The sequence below is a fragment of the Temnothorax curvispinosus genome, unplaced genomic scaffold (genome assembly GCF_003070985.1).
Source record: "Temnothorax curvispinosus isolate PA1 unplaced genomic scaffold, ASM307098v1 QBEX01006643.1, whole genome shotgun sequence".
In the NCBI taxonomy this organism is placed as follows: Eukaryota; Metazoa; Arthropoda; class Insecta; order Hymenoptera; family Formicidae; genus Temnothorax; species Temnothorax curvispinosus.
In genome coordinates this window covers 136,395-156,263 of record NW_020216423.1, presented here as the reverse complement: position 1 = coordinate 156,263, position 19,869 = coordinate 136,395, and the positions used below count along the sequence as shown (strand labels likewise).

General features: G+C 38.4%; 1 protein-coding gene across 1 annotated transcript in view; it reads right to left on the bottom strand.

Moving 5' to 3' along the window:
• Positions 1-783: 783 nt before the first annotated feature.
• The window catches only part of LOC112456071, a 53,771-nt gene continuing 34,685 nt past the window's right edge, over positions 784-19,869 (bottom strand). The window contains exon 2 of the mRNA XM_025018369.1: positions 784-3,399. Coding sequence (XP_024874137.1) covers positions 1,167-3,338 — 2,172 coding nt within the window. The 5' untranslated portion in view covers positions 3,339-3,399 and the 3' untranslated portion in view covers positions 784-1,166. The remainder of the gene's footprint in view (positions 3,400-19,869) is intronic.

Sequence of the window (19,869 nt, the reverse complement as noted above, 5' to 3'; positions counted from 1 at the left end):
TTTTAATTTGCAGGTAAATTATAAAAGCATGCAATATTAAGAATTGGTATGATAAATAATGATTTTTTTCCAACATTTTTATTAAAGAAAAGTTCTTCTTCCGTTGTCGAAAAAGTTTTAAGAAGATCCGGTAGTTTTGGAACATCATGTACATAATTATACATAGGTATATAAAAAATTTATTTTAACATCTTTAACGTTAATATCTCGTGGCTATTAAATATAATAAATCGTCAATTAGCCTATAAACATTAGTCGTTCTGTCCTCATCGTTGTCGTCGCTGTTGTCATTGTATCTGTCATTATTGTCATTAATGGTAATTGAATGATCGTAGGAACAACAATTTCACGGATGTCATGTTAGTATAAGGGGAGTGATTAGCTCCTCTTAGCCGTCCATAATTAATTAATAATTAATACAAAAACCCGGCGACAGAATTGCCACCGTTAGGATAGATAATCTCGCAAAGTTCGATGTTCTTAATTAACTTTTTAATTAACAACTCTTCGGTCGCGTAGATTCGCCATGTAAAATTCAATCGGCGCGCTTCTCGTTAACATACAGGATGTCACAGAATATTTCCACAGAATATTTCGTATAAATCACAAATTATTTTTTGCAACGTAACAATTCAAATTCAACCTGATTTAGGGATCAATTAAGGGATAAATTAATTTTAAAACTAATTTAAGTAACTGTTTGAAATTTAATTAAAACAACTCGAAAAATTCGGTAAATTAGGTTGTAATAATTAAATACACTCAATTACGTCAATCTAAACACCAATTTAAGCAAATAAATAATTTAATCAGGTTATTACTAATTAAATATAATTGAAGTCCGACTTGAGTGACTTAAGTTAGATGTATTTCGAACTGTATAAAATAATTTCTCAAGAAATTAACTTTGCAAGAGTACATGAGTTTGTTTCTAGACACCCTGTACACGATACGGCTATCTAATGCGTTCGTCATGGTTCGCTCTTTCTCGCAAGCTCGCTCGCCTTTCCATCATGGAAAGAAAATCATATTCATATAAAAAAATGGAGAATAAGAAGAAAGCGGAGACCAGGTTCGGCCGCCATCTTTTCCCAGAAGAATAAAAAAGAAATCGTGGACGACGTGTATCTGCGCCTGACGTTGTGGCCGCGTCTGTGTTCTGCGAACTAACTGGGGGGACTGCAGGCAGTTCCCGTCGGGTCTACAGCGACCTGGGACCTGCTGGCGATGACGGGGGACGCGGAGGTCGCGTTAGCCTCCGCCGTCGGACTGGTGTTTCCGTTGTTTCCGCCGCTCCCGGAAGCGGTCTGCTGGATACTCGCAGGCTTCTGAGTCACGTGGGTCTGATAGTGCTTGGCTAGATGGGCCTTCTGCCGGAAGCTCTTGCCGCAGAGCGAGCAGGCAAACGGTTTCTCGCCGGTGTGCGTCCGGATGTGCACATTCACGCTGTACTTGTCTTTGAAGCCCTTGCTGCAGATACTGCAGTAATGCAGAGAGCGTTCCTTGCGTTGAACGCTACCGGGCGAGCCACCGGAACCGCTGGTTTGTTGCTGACTCGCGTTGCTAGCCTCCGTACCGGCGCTGCCGTTACTGGCACCATTGGCATTGTTGCTGTTGCGATTGGCGCGTCTGACGTACTTTTTCGGCGGCTTAGAAGTGACGCCTACTCGGCCGGAAGTCAGCTGCAGCTGACCCGACTGTTGTTGCTGTTGTTGCTGATCCACGTCGGTTCGTTGAGCTGATTGTTGTTGCAGAACATCCTGCTGAGCAGCCGTAACTACTGTCACAGTGCTCACCTGGCCCAGATCGGCCGGTAACGTGATAGTACCTAGACTCCCACTTGCTGGATCTAATGTATACATCACTGTAGTAGTCGCCGACACGTTACAAACCGGCTCGAGGCTGCAGTACGATTCCACCACTTCATTCGCGATGCTTTTAAGCTTCTCGTAATCGCCCGGTCGATAGGTCGTCTGGTCCAACTGCGAGAGCAGCAAATCCTCATCGGTGCAAGCCTGCATGGAGTCCTCCTGTTGCTGCTGCTGTTGCTGCTGCTGCTGTTGTTGTTGATCGGACACCAATAGACCCGCAGTTCCCGAAACCGGCATCGAGATGGTGGACGTCTGTGAGGACGGCGAAGACGAGGAAACCGACTGGGCTGGTCCGGTGTATAGTTTGCCCTGAAGAGCACTTCTCAGAAGACTTTCGGCGGAATCTCCGGCACCAACGGCGACCGCAGCCGCTGCTGCGGCTGCTACCTCTTGCAAATTCTGATCCGACAGTTTCCAGTCGTTATTGTTGTCGCCGGAACAGTTAGCCGAGGACACTCGCGCGCACAACTCTTTGCTTTCAACGAATCCGCTATCGTCGGTAGCGTATTGCGACGAGGGCACAGTAAAACCACGGCCATCCGATCCATGAAACCTTTCGTTGACACTCCTAGGCACCTCGCCGCTAGCTTGTTCGTGATCTTGTTCACCGGAGGACGGCTCCATGCTCAGAATGGCGTCTAGGTCGAGATTGGGTCGCAGAGACCAAGAGTCGCCGGACGCAGGCGCTGGACTTTTGCAACAATCCAACGCGTCCATCGAGTTTGCCTCGTTGTTCAGCACCGTCAGAGTATAGATGGCACCATCAGTGTTCTGTCGGTCGTTGGCGGTGCAACCCGCGCGGCCTGAACCAACGGCCTGATGATGATCGTTGGGACCGCCGGTTGGGTGAATGACGCTATCGTTGGTGTGCGCGTTTGTGGACCAACAGTATTTATTGAGATCCTCCAAAAGGATATTGCATGTTTGTTCCTTACTCTCGTCCTCCTGGCCCCAATAGTCGCACTCGGATTGGTCCATGGCAGTGGTCTCGCCAGTTTGAACGTTTCCATGTTGCGAACGCACCTGATGATGCACGTGATGATGTTGATGGTGATGGCCCAATGAACCGGTAATGGTTGAGACGGGCGGTAGTGCCGTCAGCGTATTATTGTTAGTCTCTTTGATAAAGGGCGAACTGCCGTGCGAGCCCTCGTGGTCATCGTGGCTCTGAAGATAACCGCCCATAGTGCGACAGCCACCGGCACCGCGATGCAGGAAACTCTCCTCATCGGAGACGACGCCATCGGCCGATGCGCAATGGGGCGGCGGCGACACTACGAAATCGAAGAAGTCTGTCTTCGGCAGATCCTCGCCGCCACCTCCTGGCGCGAAAGCCTCCGTCAGGTCCATGGAAATGATGTAGCGGCGCTCGTTGTCCTCGTTGTCGTTGGTACCCGTTCTAGTTGATGTCAATAATTTGTTGAAATTTGCTGGACGATGCCGTCGATTTAAAATCGGTATCCTCATCAAACGCAGCGCCCTCTATTCCGCCCCATTCGCCACCGCATTCTCGAGTTCCACAGACTACCTAAAAGAAAGAAACGGTTTTAACCATATAAGTAATAATAAGTATATGTAAAAACTATATATGTAATACTCCTATATTGCTAGCCTAGGACGAAAACTGGCGAAAACATTACAGTACAGACGATAGCTCTTTCGATCTCACAAATATCGGACGAGATGCATTGCATCGGCAATTTCTATCAACTCAGAGGTCACTTGTAGGTTATGTTGTAGTTGTGTCACGCTTGCGCAAACAATCAAAATCCGATATGCTATCTCTCTCCCTCTCTTGGTACCCGATCCACATATAAGCAAGATACGAAGCAAGCAATATAAAAGCAATGTATTACATACATTTTTAACACGGTTCTAATATGTGATTTGAACTACTTTGCTAGTTTTTAACCCTCTATTACCCTCGTATGAGGCAAACGTTCATATCAAAGCAAAGTTCATGAAATTTGAGATTTGTTTTTTATATTATAATTGATTAAATTTCAATTCAGTCTCAATTCCAATCCGTAGTATGATTTGCTTGTTGATGTGAAAAAACAACACCGCACTAATACAATGATACACGTACATACAAACGAGAGCATTAACATTTATTGTTTGCTGAACTAGGGCAATAAAAGGTTAATGTAAAGAGAGAGGCGTGGCTTTTAATATAAATATTTTATGCTAAAAAAATTAGTTACACACCATCGTCATAAATTCACGCACGCAAACAAATCAAAATTAGAGAAGAGACTAAGAGAAAATTTAATTTAGTATTCGTTCTTATAGAAGAATCTGACAAAGAACATAATAATGTTGTGCGATATCAGTGATATCGTAATGCAACATTATCCAATCTTTTTTTATTAAAAATCCGCTTTTTAAATAACTTTTTAAAACAATAACTTTAAATAATAATTTAAATAATATCAGTCTTCAATTTAAAATTTTTGTATGCGGTTAGTAGTATTGATAATATCAATCATAATGTTCTCCAATTTGCAATTTTAATCGAATGTTAGTACAATTCTATCGTTCTTTTTGAAACTTCAGCTTTTCAAACAATGATATCGTGTTCTCCAATCTAACAATAGAAACCTCAGCTATTTAGATTCTGTATAGAATTTAGTATCAATGAAATCGTAATGTTCCCAGTGCTCTGTTTAAAATCTCAGCTTTTTGAACGGTGCGAATGGTAGCTAACAATGACTGTGTTCAGCAGAAAAAGCAGCTCAATGAGCGCTCAGTGATTCTTTAATATGATTGGTTCTTTGCTGGATCTAACAATAAGTGTAAAAAGCAATCGTAATGAATCATTGAGCTCTCAATGAGCTACTTTTTCCACTGAACATAGCCAATGCACAATGGTACGAATTGCCAAATTCTATGTTTCTCGATTAGAAGCGAGGAGTCTGAGCCTTTTTTTTGGACGACGGCAATTAACGATTGATGGCGCAGTCCCGACGTTCCGCAACCGGTTGGCGAAATGACAGCCGGGCGCTCGGACATCCGGGAGCGTAGAGCGGCGCGCGCGGCGCGGCGCGGCGGCTGCGATCAATTGTTGCGCGCGGCTCGCGTTGTTGGCATTTAGCTGAGCGCGGCTCGCTGCCACACTGTATTAATTTGGTACAGTGCGTTGTGCCGCGCCGTTGCAGGATAAGCGAGCGCGGAAAAGAAGTTGCGCAAGCAAGCGAGCAAGCGTTACTCATACCACTCGGCTTCGTACACGCGCGCCGTCCTCTCCTCGCTCTCTCTTTCCCTCTTTCTCTCTGTCTCTTTCAATCTCTCCTCTCGTTTCGATCTCGCGAGCTGTGCTAGAGCGAATATAGTGTACGGCCACGGTGCGTTCCCACGCCATAGAGCATGCGAGAGAGTCCTGCTCTTCGAGCTGTGCGCCAAACGATCCCGCATTACCGATGTACCGAGGTAAACGATCGTGCGAGAAAACTCTGGAAAATCTAGGTCATCCTCTGGCGACGCCGTTGTGTTCGTTTATCGGTTAATGAGCAAACCGCGCAAGGAAAGCAACGCGTATTGCTGACAAACGACGACGATAGTGAGAACAGAGTAACAGGGAATACCACTCGAAAATATCCCGAAGAGTAGTTGATGCCGCGGTTAATTAAATTTGCAAACATTGCATTTAATGAATCAAGAATAATTCTGAGCTCAATAATAAAAATTACCGATAAGAATTTTTTACTCGACCTAACTGGCTATCTTTATTAATAATAATATAATTGTCACGACGTTTCGACCATTAGTTTTGGGCCTTTTTCAACCGATGTAACTTTGATGCTAATATATGTATATAAGCCTCCTCTTTAAAATCGCTGTAAAGATTTTTTGTGAAAAATATCACCTCAGCCAGGTTCCAGGATTTGAACTTGGACTTCCCTACATTCCGTGAGGGCGTCTAAACTAAATTCGACCGCTGAGGCATGTGATGATATTTACAATAACCGGTATTAATTAAGACGAATAAACAATATAATACCTAAGATCTTCATCTTTTAGGTCAACGGTGTATAATAAACGAAATCGGAAACCTTAACTTTGTTAAATGATTAAATGATGAGAAAAGTTTAAAGGTTCTGATTTAATAAAAATGACAACTATATTCTTACTTAATCTAAAAAGATTCTACTCACATTGTTCAAATCTTCTCAATGATTCAATGATTGTTTAAATTATAACCCACAGAAACCTTCAAGACAATTTAAGAACATTGTCGATGACTGAGAAATCCGGAGTCCGGGAAATGTAGGTTCCAAGAGCGACGAGAGGCTACAATGCAATTGTTCCCCGCAGCGATCTTTTTTTTCCCCTCTCGATTGCGCGTCTTGTGCAATGCGATCTAGTTTCGATCTCTCGCGCGAGATCGGCATACAGCAGGAAACCGGGAACGATCAGCGGGCAACTCGTCGCCCGAAGAAAATCGGATCGTGAAGTTCGATGATCTCGCAACTGTTCCAAAGAAAAAGGCGGAAAGGGAGGACTGAGGGGTGTGGGGTCAGATACACCCGATTGGGCCCTCGCGATCCACGCGCGAAAGATAGATCGAGCGGGCTAATGAGGCCCGGCCGATCACGACGATTTCGCCGATTCTGCGAATTCTTGATCGCCGACAACGCCCGGCAACGGGCCGCTTTCCTTCCTGGATCAACCAATTGTTCGTTCCTAATTTTTTTATTTACTTTCCTTTATCAGACAATCGAACGATTTTTCATGGTTTCACGCTGACATCACACCACGCAAAATAACTTTCATCTTACTCGAGAGTTTCAGAACCATTCAAATACAAATTGGAACAACGAAAATAGTATCATATAAAATTATATAAAGATACAATAATCGTTTAGAGTAAAAATGTGTTAAAGAAAACAGTGTAAAACATTGTATTATACCTATGGAAGTCTATCCAAAACCGTAAGGATAAAATAAATATATTCAAGATGTCCCATTTTAATCTTTCACGCAATTATCTCCCAAACTATTTGTTTTTCGAGAAAATATTTCAAAATAAAACTTACTCTGTTTTGAGAGAGACAGTGTCTGAAAATAGAATATTATTGTATAGAGATTATGTAACAACATACATAAGTTACATACTTAAGTGTTTACAAAAATTGGAGCACTATTGTAACAGCATATTCTTGAGACCAAATCAAGTCAAAAAGTACTACTTTTCCCTCCGATAAGCAATTATCGAGATATCGTAAGTTAAATATTGAAAAACTTACCGATTTTTTCTCAAATATCTCAAAAAGTATTAGGCAAATAAAAAAATGTTTCAACAAAAGTTGTTCAAAGTTCAAATTAATTAGTACCTACAATAAAAATAGGGGTTTTTATTTAAAAAAACAAAAATCACCTTGAAATCTTGGAGGCATCTCCACTTACAATCAGACAAGACCTGTGTCTATAATAAAATGTCCCCCTTACCCTGTACAAAATTTATCTAGATATCGAGATTTTGTTTTGATGCGGCCTATAAATTTTTATCAACCGCAGGCTCCAAGAGAAAATTCTTTTCGGTACAAGTTTCGAACAAATTAAGTCAAGTTTGCGAGGTTGTTCGTGTGTAACGAAATATATCCTGCTACTTCCCGGTAAAAGAGGCCAAGGATCTTCTCGTGCTGGGAACTCGAGACCATCGGTACCCGGGTTCAATCGATCGAATTTCGGACGCGAGAGAAAAAGAAAAGGTAGACGCGCGAGTCAATCTTCGAGTGAGCGGAGCGAGATAAAAAACGTGAAGGCACTTCGCTTCTTCTCATCATTACTTTTTCCCCTTCCCGATCGTCTTTTCATCCTTGGCGTACGCGCAATTCCTCGCGCTGTATAGCCAGAAATTGGTAAAAATTTTATGAGCGCCTTTATATACTGTAATAATACATCTGCGACCATGCACGTTTTACCGCTTCATTTGGCCGATATAATTTCTCAACATATATCACGTGTTTTCCTCTTTTTCTCTCTGCTTTCAGAATGACTCCCATATGCAAATTCTACAATCGCGGTTTCGCAAACTTGCGTCTTTCTCTCAAAATTTATAAGGGATCCAAAGAATTTAGAGGCGAACGACCGCCACGTTTGAGGACGACGTCGCGAAATGTCTCGAAATGGTGTCATAATTAACACTTTCAGGCATAATTTGGAATCACTAACTTTCAGAACACTGTAGGTAAATATAGAATTCCAAGAATTTTTGTTCTGTATACCGTGATGCGTGATATATGCACGACAGGCGTAATAAAAACATTTCGGTTTTCAAATTCAGAATTTTAATCGTGCGGCAAAGAATTTTAACTTGAAAAGTCTATGGTGAAAAACATAAAAGGAAGGCGCATTATCCTCCTTGCGAAACTTCTAATGAGAGGCTGCAAGTCCGGCGTTTATGTCGCCGCGCCGGAGCAAAACGCGAGTGAATATCGGTGAACTGGTTGCAAAACCGAGAAGACGGAGGCGAAGCGCGCGGGGCGCAGCAAAAATGTCGAAGAATGGAAACGCGGCGAGGAAGTCGGGGGTACTATTCCCGTGAAATGATATCGAACAAATGAAGCAATAAAATCCTTAGCGAGCAAACGAGCGAGTTTGCAGGCTACAAAAGTAGCTGGAAAACCGGTGATGCTGTCCGAGAATTATGATGTAACGGTGTGTTCGTCGAGAAACAAACAGGTTCAGTAGGGAAGACACGAAACGGGTATTAATAGAGTATTTGCTCCGCCAAGAGAATAAATTGCAAATAAATTGGAACGCGTTGTGTAATAAAACTGTATTCGGGTAGAAGAGAAAAGGTAAGTTGTTAGGTCGTTGTATACAGTACAAAACACATCTGATCCCGAAAGTTTTGATTTTTATGGAAAGCTCTTACAAAAGTAAACATTTTTTAATAATAATAATTATATGAAATAAATTGCATGATATAAGTGAAACGAACGTGACAGTATTTCTCAATGATTATCAAATGGACGGTAATCAAATTTCAATTTTAAACTTAATTATATAAAGACATGTAATATATTAAAAATTATATAAAGTTATGGCAAATAATGATCTAGTGAAAAAAAAATTGACTTTAAGTGCTTATAATTGATCTGGGAATTATTGAAGAACTAAGTTAATTACTATTAAATTACTCTCACTTTATATATTTGATAAAAAAATTTGTATATAATATTGTTTAAATATATACTGTATTATTTGTATATATTTTTTAAATTTTATTTAATATACAGGGTCTTTTCTAAATAAGCACAAAACATTGAAGGGGACATTCCATCGCTTATATTAGGAAGAAAAGATCTTATAAACATATGTCCTAAGCTTTGTTTTCAAAATACAAGGTGTCAAAGACGCACGCCCCTGGTAGATCTAAAAGTGTTTTATTGGTACTAGAAAATGGTTCTTAATACCGTATGTACGTAAAATATCTTTAAACGTTTTCTAGATTTTCAAAATTTTCATTTTTTTTTTCACAACTTTGACACTCTGTATTTTGAAAACGAAGCAGCTAGGGAATATGTTTAGGACTTTTTCTTCCTAAAATAAGCCACGAAATATTTCCTTCAATTTTATGTACTTACTTAGTATACACCCTGTAGACTTTATTTCACTGATTTTATATGTAGATTTCTTCCGGGAATCAAGTTCTTCAAGTCTCTTGTGGAATATTACAGCCTAAATAAAATGACTTAAACCGTACCCAAAACGTAGTAGATCTTGCTCGTAGTCGATGCGTCATACATGCAAAAATATTTCGGGAGTGTTTTATGGCTAGCTTCACTGCCTAGCCTTGCCGAAAAGATAGCCTTTTAAAACAGGCGCGCCGCGGCGACAGCTTTCTCTGTCGTCGTTCCTCGCGCGCAATTAAAGGAGCCGATTCAATTTAAAAAAAATTATGAAACTGCTCAGCGCAATTAAGGGGGCAAGACCGCTTAACCCACTTACCGTAAACAATTAGACGCCGAGAGAGCCAGGAAGAAGTGGCATTAAAAGTCAAGTGTATCGCGGCAGAATATCAATACGCTAAATCTGCCGCTCGCAAAAAGGCAACGGGCCAATCAACCGCGAAGAGGCGTTTAATATTCCTCATCGAAAACCGGCAAACTTTTTTTCTTTGATACTACCTCGAGCCTTGCTGCGCACGTAATACAGTGTTTCCGCTTTAATCGCATTTTTATAGTATACGATCCCGATTAATTTTGTTTGCATTTAATATTTCGTTTAATTCCTTGCAATGAACAGCTTGTATTCAAATAAACAAATTCACAATCTCCATAATATCCTTGGATATTAAGGCAAATAACTAACCGAATAATATACCAAATAATAAACCAAAATAATAAATCAAATAATCATTATAAAACGTTAAATTTGTATTTAACTCTATTTTATGCTATATTAAATTTAATTTTTTATTTCTGCTTAATGTTATGTATATTCGGCTTTCTTGACACGATACTCGCACGTGGAAATGTTATAACGATACTTTTTGAAGTGTCAACATAACGGCGCATGCTGCATAGAAATGTAAAATTATTGATCATCAAAGGCACATGATAACGTTAAATCGATTTCTCATGATCATGTCTTGTTTACTTGATATTATGCGGTGAGCTTAATCGACAGCTATTACGATCGTCACTTTAAAATTCAGCTCTCTTAACAGTAAAATTGAAGTTAGCTGCGCATTTATTAATTACCGGAAAATGTATCTCTCATGATCGGCCATGTGACGGATAACACCTTATCTTGCTAGGATGGAAATTATCTTATTGCAAAAAGCGAAATTAACGGCTTGCACGCGCACGACACGAACACATTTTCGAAAGTGTTACAAATTAAATATAAAAAAATTGATGCATCTTTCAGATCACTTAGCCAGTTTACTATCGTTCCATTCTAACTAAGGCAGTCCAAAAGTACTTGGCAGCTTATGCGAATTATCTGTTAATCTCTTTGATTCCGTTAATAAAATATAAATCAGAATAATTCAACATAACTACCGGAACAATCAATTAACAAAGAGAACAATTACCGAAAAGGAGTATGCATTAAATGCAAACAAGAAGAGAATAAATATAAGAACGAAAGAAAGATAACGACTTCTCTTCGCGTCGTGCAAAAATCCTAAAAATTTCACCGGAAAAGGCTCGACGCGCAAAGAAAGGGTGAGAAAAAAAATTTGGCGAGACATAAATCGGAGAGTAAGAGAGACGACCGGCAGACAGCGTGCGAGTGGAAGGCGAATAAATAATAAGAAGGCGCTGCGGATAAATAAGCGCGATGAGGCGACGTGCACGTCTGAGAGAGAGAAGAAGGCGGCGTCGTGGCGTCTCTTTTATATCGAGGAAGCGGATGCTCGGCCCAATTCCCGCTGCACGCGCGCGTAAACGCGCTGAAACACTTTTCGCGATCGCCACGCTACACTTACGAAATCGGCAGCATTGTGGAGTTCGCGAATCGGAGGGGAGAATAAATGGAGATCGCTCTGATACGACAGGCACGCGGGACGCGACCGTGACGGAGAGACGCCGACTGCTCTCTGACGAATCTTTTCTTTAGTTCTCGTCTTCGCGATCTTCTTCATTGCGCGCAGATTCTCAGCTGCGATTTAAATTTCTGAGACAGAGATATTTTAAATAACAGTATTTTTTAAATTAAGAAATATTTTATTTAATAATAATTGATTTTTTCATAATTAAACAATTAAATATTTAACGATAACGAATTGAGGATCCAGATCAAGCGAGTTGCTTGATTTGGATTCGATTTTGTATATAAATATTACAACATATAAATTTTTTTATATTATTTGTGTGTTATTACAATTATTGTACATAATTAAAATTATATTACTGAACATGCATTAAATAGATCTCGCATTTCACTTCATATTTTATTTTAATAGATACGTGTTAGGAAATATTTGCTTCTTTCTTATTTTACTTTTATTAATTTTTAGAAATGTGCGAATCAAGGATTTTTGATCGAATCGAATCTAATAAGAATTATATTGTTTATTAAAAATTATATTTCAACGATTTGATTCGAAATCATTCGATTCGCTATGATTTGAATGAAATTTTATCGATTCGAATTCGAATAGTTCGCACATCTCTATATTATTTTATTGCATACGAATAGAAGGCGAATTTTCCAAACGTGAAAGTCGACTACCGTGGAAAATAGCTAGCAGAACGATAATGCAGCTATGCCGATTTACAAACAAAGCTGCACGCATTTTTGCAAGTCTGCTGTTTTAAAGGCGCAGCTTTAAACAGTTTCAGGCAAATTGCGCCTTTATATTCCCGCCCGTGTGCTCTCGCGTTATCGCGGAATTCATCAAAACTGGAAAACACATTTGCATTACGGCTCGTACGCCGCGCGCATCGCGGTTTTACATTAAATCCCGTTAGAAAACGATCTGCGCGGCTCTCGATTTCGAGAGTACGGCGCAGCGGTACGGGAGGATGCAGTGCACGATGCAGCTGAGATGCTGTAAATTTCCTTGCGTTGGCGGAAACTCCTTTATCTCTCTCTTCTTCTTTTTCTTTCAGAGGCAACTTGAAAGATAGCCTGTAGTTATATACTTTTTTGAAATTTTACGTTATTTGGGACGTGTTTTCTCTCTTTCTCTCTGCCGTAGTTTAGTCCGTGTTATATATATTCGCCACGCTACATATCGCTCTGTTGCACTTTTTCATATGGCTCTGTTCGTGCACGAACGAAACATGATGGATCGTTATCAAGTATACACTGCTTAGAATAGCAGAATAGGTCATCTAGAAATTTTAGTAGAGACGCTTGATGCAATCTCGAAGTGGACGCGGGACAGCAAATGCAAATTAGAAATAGAGATAAATACCAGAAATTATAAAGTAAAAATATAAAAAAGTACAGGACGAGAGATATTAATAATTTATTTATTTTTAATTATAATTAAAAATTATAATAGCTTATTTCTTATATAGAAATTATTCATTCGGGGATTCCTCTTTTAGATATAAATCAGTTTCTTCAGTAAAATGATTTCGCTTTTGATTCGTTTGTAGTTAACTCTCTGAATAATTTTTGTATATTTTATTATTATTTTATAACGTCCGTATCTTCTTTCTTCCGCGAGGAATGGATATGAATATCAGTGCCGCGTCGCACGTGAGGGGACCGGCTGCGGAGGCTTGCACGCGTGCTTCGGGCACGTGCGCGACAAACGATGCATCCTTGTCGCGTTTAGAATGCGTTTCATCCGTTACGAAGCGATTTCCATATTCGTATGGGAAACGGTGAGCGAGCTGGTTTTTCGAGCCTCTCTCTCTCTCTCTCTCTCTCTCTCTCTCTCTCTTTCCTTCTCTCCGCTTCGCTTCGCTCGCTCGGTTTCAGTGGCTAAAGTGATACACACGCTCGTGTATCAGAAAAAGAAAAACAGGCTGACGAAACAAATAAGATGGATGTAAAGAAATAAAAGCGAAAATGTGTGTTGTCATAGAAAAAAAAGAAAGGTGATTTCTACAATCTTCCCTCGGATCTCGCTCTGCTCTTATTTTGCGAGGATCGCGAGCATTCGTGCCTGCGCAAATTGCTTGAAATCGGCGCGTTTTCAGTAACTCATAAAATTCCTGAAAGAATCGTCCCCTCCAATTTTTCTATATAGCTTTCGACATCCGAGAATCCCTCGCACGCGAAGTGCGTGCGTGCGTGCGTGCGTGCGTGTCGAGTGCCTGGCGGGCACTCCGAGAGTGCCGGTTAAGTAATTTAAGTAAGGATACAAATACTCGACGAGAGATGCGAGACTCGACGTAAACTATGCCGAGAGAATCATAACCGCGCACAGGATCGAGTGGGTTTCTCGCTTCGTCGAGCAATGTCCGAGTATGCTCGGTAAATTGTCTTATTTATGGGCCATTCGACGAGCGCAGATATAGTAGGAGTGGCTTTTTAAATATCCACCTGTTTTTAAATGAGCACTCAACAAAAGCCTGTGAAATACCCGCATCGATAAGTATATACCATACGATTCCTGGATTCTTCAAGCAGCTTCGTATCTTCAGAAGATTGTCTATCAATTTTGAAAAGAATTTCAAAATTATAATCTGAAAATCTCATTAAAAGCTGGATTTTAAAAGTAAAATATTTTATTAGAGGAATTTAGAGTAAATAAATAAATTGAGAAATTATTTACAAAGACATATAATTAAATTAAAGTAATTTATTGAATAATTCAAGAATTGTCTTGAAATATTTTATTGGAGTAATTTAAAATTAGATTGGACTAAGTTTGAATTTTCAATATTTAGTTTTCAAAACGGGAACGAGGATTCTTTTGCGTCACAGAATAATTATAATTAAGACAAATGGTGTTTCGGCGTAATTCGTTAGCTCGGAGCGAGTAACGTAATAATTTTCGGAATTTAAGTTGCTCGTTGCAAAAGCGGGAAATGTGCTTGCGGCTTACTAATTACTAATTAACAATTAGACCTATATATAAAATGTGCGAGCTGAGGCACTTTTCTAGGCCAGTTCTGGCTTGAAACTGACGTGTTCCAGCCTAATCGCTCGCGTTAGAAGCTGGAATTTTCACAGTCTCCGGTACACGCCTTCGTAATAATTAAGTACGCATTCGGAATATGAATTTTTCTCATTCTTCAATAATTATCTCAAAACCGCCCTCGAAAAGATTATCGTTGGAAATGTTTGCAAGAAAACTGAAGTTGTTCAGTACTTTTAGTAGCATTTCGTATTAATATTTAATAATAACAAATATAAACAATATATTAATATATTAAGTATTATCTGAAAAGGCTTTGAAAGGACATGTCTAAAAATATCTAAATATCTAAATATCTATATATTTATTTTTAGAAAATTGTCAATAAAAAACTTCGAAAAATGCAATGCATACATGTGCGTATAGTTTTTATTTACTTTATACTTACTTTATACTTTATTATATTTATTTTATACTTGTTATAAAATATTTGTTTTGTCATAACAACGTAATGGTGAATCGAAGATATACTCGATGTTTTCGTGAGATTAGCTTGGCCCGCTTAAAGACGGAGACACACGTGTATGTTCATGTTCGTGTTTGTTTTGCGTGTACATACACTACATACGCGTACGCGCGTATGGTATGATTTGTCGGAAGACGACGGAAGCTACCGCGCAACCAGCAGCGCGACTCGGCATTGTAATTAGTCCTCGTTACGAATTTTATTTCCTCGTTTGTTTCTCCCGATTAACGATCTCTCTTCCGAGAGCCAAGCAACGCTCCGCTCCGCTCCGGCAGCGCCAAAATCAGAGAAAGCGGAGTGTTATTATGTCCGATGCTTTAATTGAACGCGTCGGAATTTCGGGAAATCGCCATCGACTCGTAGACTCGCTTTCTTCACCGTTTATTTCACGAAACGCTCGCCCGAACATGATTTCTGAAATAAAGCGTTGCCCGATTTAATATTAATGGAAAAAGTAACATTTATGTCCATTTTTATCAATGTGGATTAACTATAATTTCGGTTTAACTTACTCTTTTTATGTTTTTCTAATTCTTAGAACTAAAAAAAGATAAAAAAATATGTGAAACCGAGATTGAAATTAATTTACATTGATAGAAATGGGCATTAATCGTATATATGCAGAATCGTATACTACAGAGATGACAATAAGTAAACTATACATTGTAAATTCGCATTGTAATTTGTCATCATTTTTTAGTATTAATTTCTAACTTTTTGAATTTATATTGTATGTAATACAGTTATATTGTGTTTATATGCATATTATATTATTTGTTTAATGCTTCTCTTTTCGGTATAACTGATATTTTTTAAAAATCTCGTATCGTGGGTTGTAAGAAATTAAACAGCGAGCCTCACGGAAAGAGGCATCGCAGCATTTGAATCGCAGCGTGGAACGGAAGAGAGACAGAGAGATGCAGGGGGACTACGCAGGGTGCATTTAAAATCAGCTCGACATCCGTTTTATTCCTGTCTTTGGTAGCGAAGGAATTCGTGTCCTCCTGTCCGCATACGAAATCCCACAGTCGCTATTGTGCCGGCCGTTCATTTCGGAATACAAAGGGTGCCATCACGTGTACAAAGGCTGAAAACTCGGATTCTGGATCCCCGATTTAGTCCTCGATTTTTCGATTCTCGAAACTTTAAACTGTCTCTGCCCCAATCAGTCTTTCGAGCCTCGGCACTTCGGATTCTATTCCATTTAAATTTTCACTTTTATTTCCGAATCTAAAATATTATTCCTTACGAACTTGCCATCGAATTTAGAATCCGTGAGGTATTAGTCCTTGTAAACTCTTGGAAATTTGAATAATTTTACATGGATCTGTATTTTGCTCGCGAGTAGGACGCTTTCCCATCTCATCACTTCGCCGAGGCTCCTGTACCCAACATCATCGCGAATGTGTTTGCCCTATCCGCGCGGTCATATTAGTCGGTAGTTATCGTTAGGGGGAGATACGATGGCGTGTTTCTTTCTCCTTCCTTGTTGAGTTCCCGTACACAACGGAAATTCAACAAGGAAGGAGAAAGAAAAAAAGAGGAGATACGGCGGCGTGAGCAGATGAAGGTGAAGACTTCTTCACTCGACGAACGTGGACAAGCGTGTTTTATATAAAACCCGAAATTTTCTGTCCATTATTATTCTTATGGATTTGAAAATATTGATATGTTAAATTGCGCAAATTTTATCCTTGAAGTTTTGAATTTAAATCTTTATTATACAGGCTAGATGAGGGAGAGTTGGAACAATTTTGACATTTTATTTTTGTAGCTTTTGTTTATCAAAATTTCATAACAAATGAGATTTATTTCTTATTGTGTTCGGAAGTAATTTATATATTAATAAGAAATATATTAATATTATATATTAATAAATAAGAATATGATAAAACTGTACACTGTTGGAAAATTTTTGTAGGTTTGTTAAAAAAAGTCCTTGTTAAAATTTTTGTGTAAAACAATTAACACATTCATGTGTAGATTTAACATATGCCTGCTATGTTAATTGAACTTAACAAATTTAAAATTATTAAAATAATTTAAAGAATATGTTAAAGTAACACAATTTGAACGTATTTATTAAATATGTTAAAATTTACAGAAAAAGGGCGTTGATTTTACTTTATAACAGAAGTAGGAATAAAAATTTACAGAAAAAGAGTGTTGATTTTATCTTACAATCTTAACTTCAACATAAAAGTTATGTTAATTGTGCGCATAATTAACGTCAAATTACGATCAGAATTACATTTCCTTTCTGTTGAAATATTTTAACATAGTATTGGTGTTACCATTTAATACATCCATATTATGTTAAATTAACACAAAAATTTGAGTGGACCGTTTTGGACATGCGATTTATGTTATATTTAACACAAATTTTCCAACAGTGTAAAGTTAAATTTTATCAACTCTTTTATCAATTTTCCCTCAGACCAGGGAGACTTGAGACAAAATAATAAAAAAATTGTGCTATCATTTTTCGTGCACGTTTATTTCTTTTAATATTAGCATTAACATTTATGATGAATTTATTTATTTAAAAAATTTAAATTTAAAGAATTTATTTATTTATTAGAACTGTTATAAAACACAATAAAAAAAATGCTTGGTGAACAAATGATATAATATTAAGATTGGTAGGGAAGACCGGGGCGGAATCGTCACTACACAATTATCTCGAAATCTGTACCTATGTTGTGTGAACTCGCCATTAATATTGTAAACACTATGGTGCCCATGTGACGGAGTTTAGTGAGATTATATGCTACGTTGTGATTTTCATTAAGGCAAACGTGTTTTCGGAGGTCAAAAGTAAAATTTTTTGCGCGTCGAAAGTTTTTAATATTTTAAATATTATTTTCTCTTTGAATCTTTCTTTCGAGATAAGTGATTCTGAAGAGTAATGCATGCTGAACACGAATCCAGTGAAATTTTTTTATTTTCGTTGATTTCTAATATTTCATGAGCGATCAAACTTAAAATCTATGTCCGGGGCGAAGTCGTTACCAAGCCATATCATGGAGGATTCGGGCGAAAATCAATGTCAAAGAAGCAGCAGTGGTCGGATTCCGGCGAGGACTTGGATAATATGTGCTACGTGTGCTCAGAGATGACAGAATAGAGCTGACGAGAAACAGTGCAATTCGTGCGAGCGTATAAGTGTGTGCGCTTTTCTTATAATTATTTTCCGCCATCATGTTTTTAATTAATGTTCCATTTTTCTATTAAAAAATAATTAATGAAATGTATCCTATCATTTTTCATGATCGAAATTATGAATTTTTATTTAAAATTTAGTTCGAGAATGGAGTGACGACTCCGTCCCGGCAATTTTGACATTTCAATTTTTGCACCTTTGTCGTTTTCACTCTATACCAGTTGAACAAAGCGACGTAGACCAAAAATGTCCATATGAATTTTGTAGCCAAGGGTTCACTCTTTACAACGATATACCACATTTTACCAAAATTATTTGTTTTGTTGTTAAAAATCGGCACCGAAAAAATAGTGACGACTTCGTCCCCTGTAGTAGATTTATGTAGGAGAGTAAAGACATTTTAAGGTTAGGACGTCCCAACTCTCCTTCATTGTCTTCTTTATATATAACTAAAACGGTTGTCAAAACCTTTAGGTTACAGATTACAGTTTGATTTTTTTTTATTACAAAGCTTAAGAATTACTTTGAAAAGCAAAAAATGACTTTACTTACTTTGAATTAAAACTGAGTTCTCTAACTGTTATTTAATAAAGTTTTCTTATATCTTATATCGAAAAGTATCAGGTGTATTTTTGTCAAAAATATAGTACCAACTGTTACAAAGAAAATAACTGTCCCAATTCTCCCTTATACCAACTCTCCCTTATCTCTCCTATGGTTTTCGGGGCTCCGAATTTTTAAAACGTTAGACTCCGTGTATCTTAGATTTTTCGAACTTTTTGTAAGTTATGTATGAGGACAAAGCTCGTAGGCGTGCGCGAGAAAAATAAGAAGTTGATATACCTGTTCCACCGGAATCGATCCGGCGGTGATCGATTTCGCTGCACGGATTGCCGGAACACCTGTCTGAATTCCGGAGATTCCAGTTTTCTATCTCGTATCTATCGATTTCACAAGAAGGCGCAGGATACCGCGATGATACCGAAAAACCGTTGACATATATTCGTAGGTGGAAGATAAGTGGAAAACATCGCGGGTATGTCGTGGAGTTGGAGGGAGGTATATCGTGGGGTGAACGCCTTCGACGTGCATTAAAGTCGTATTAAGGCCGTCCCGGTATTAGCGGCTGCTTATTCTTGACGATAACTAGCCCCGAGTGGACTTTACACACTGCTGTACACGTTTACGCATGTGCGTGTGTGCATTAGGTGCGCTCGATCATGCAAATTCCTAAATCGCCGGAACAAGTGTCACGGGTACGCGTATTTATGGAGTGGCGTTACCACTCGGCCTTGAGCACCCCTTTTTCCCTCCTTTCTCCTTACGCTGTTCTTATTATGTCTCGTAATAGCACAATTTTAATTCTGCAATTCAGTCTTTAATCTCTTTTTACATTACACTTTTTTTTATATTTTTCTACTTTTCTTTCCAAGATATATATTAAGTTTTTTTTTTTTTATTTATGAATATCTTGAGAAGAAATATATTAATATTAAGTATATTAAAGGCCATTGCACGTAACAAAGTTTTAGTTTTAATCGTAAGGCCGTAAGAAAATAGATCACACTTGATTATTCTTCAAGCGCGAGGAGAATAATCGACTGTGATTGATCTATTTTCTTACAACCTTACGATTATGACTAAAACTTTGTTACGTGCAATGGCCTTAATATACTAAGTATACTAATATATTAATATATTTAATTCTAAGTATATTACATAATATACTTAATACTTAAGTATATTAATATACTTAATACTTAATTACATTAATATATTTTCTTCTCATAGGAGCAGACCAAGGAAAGAAGAA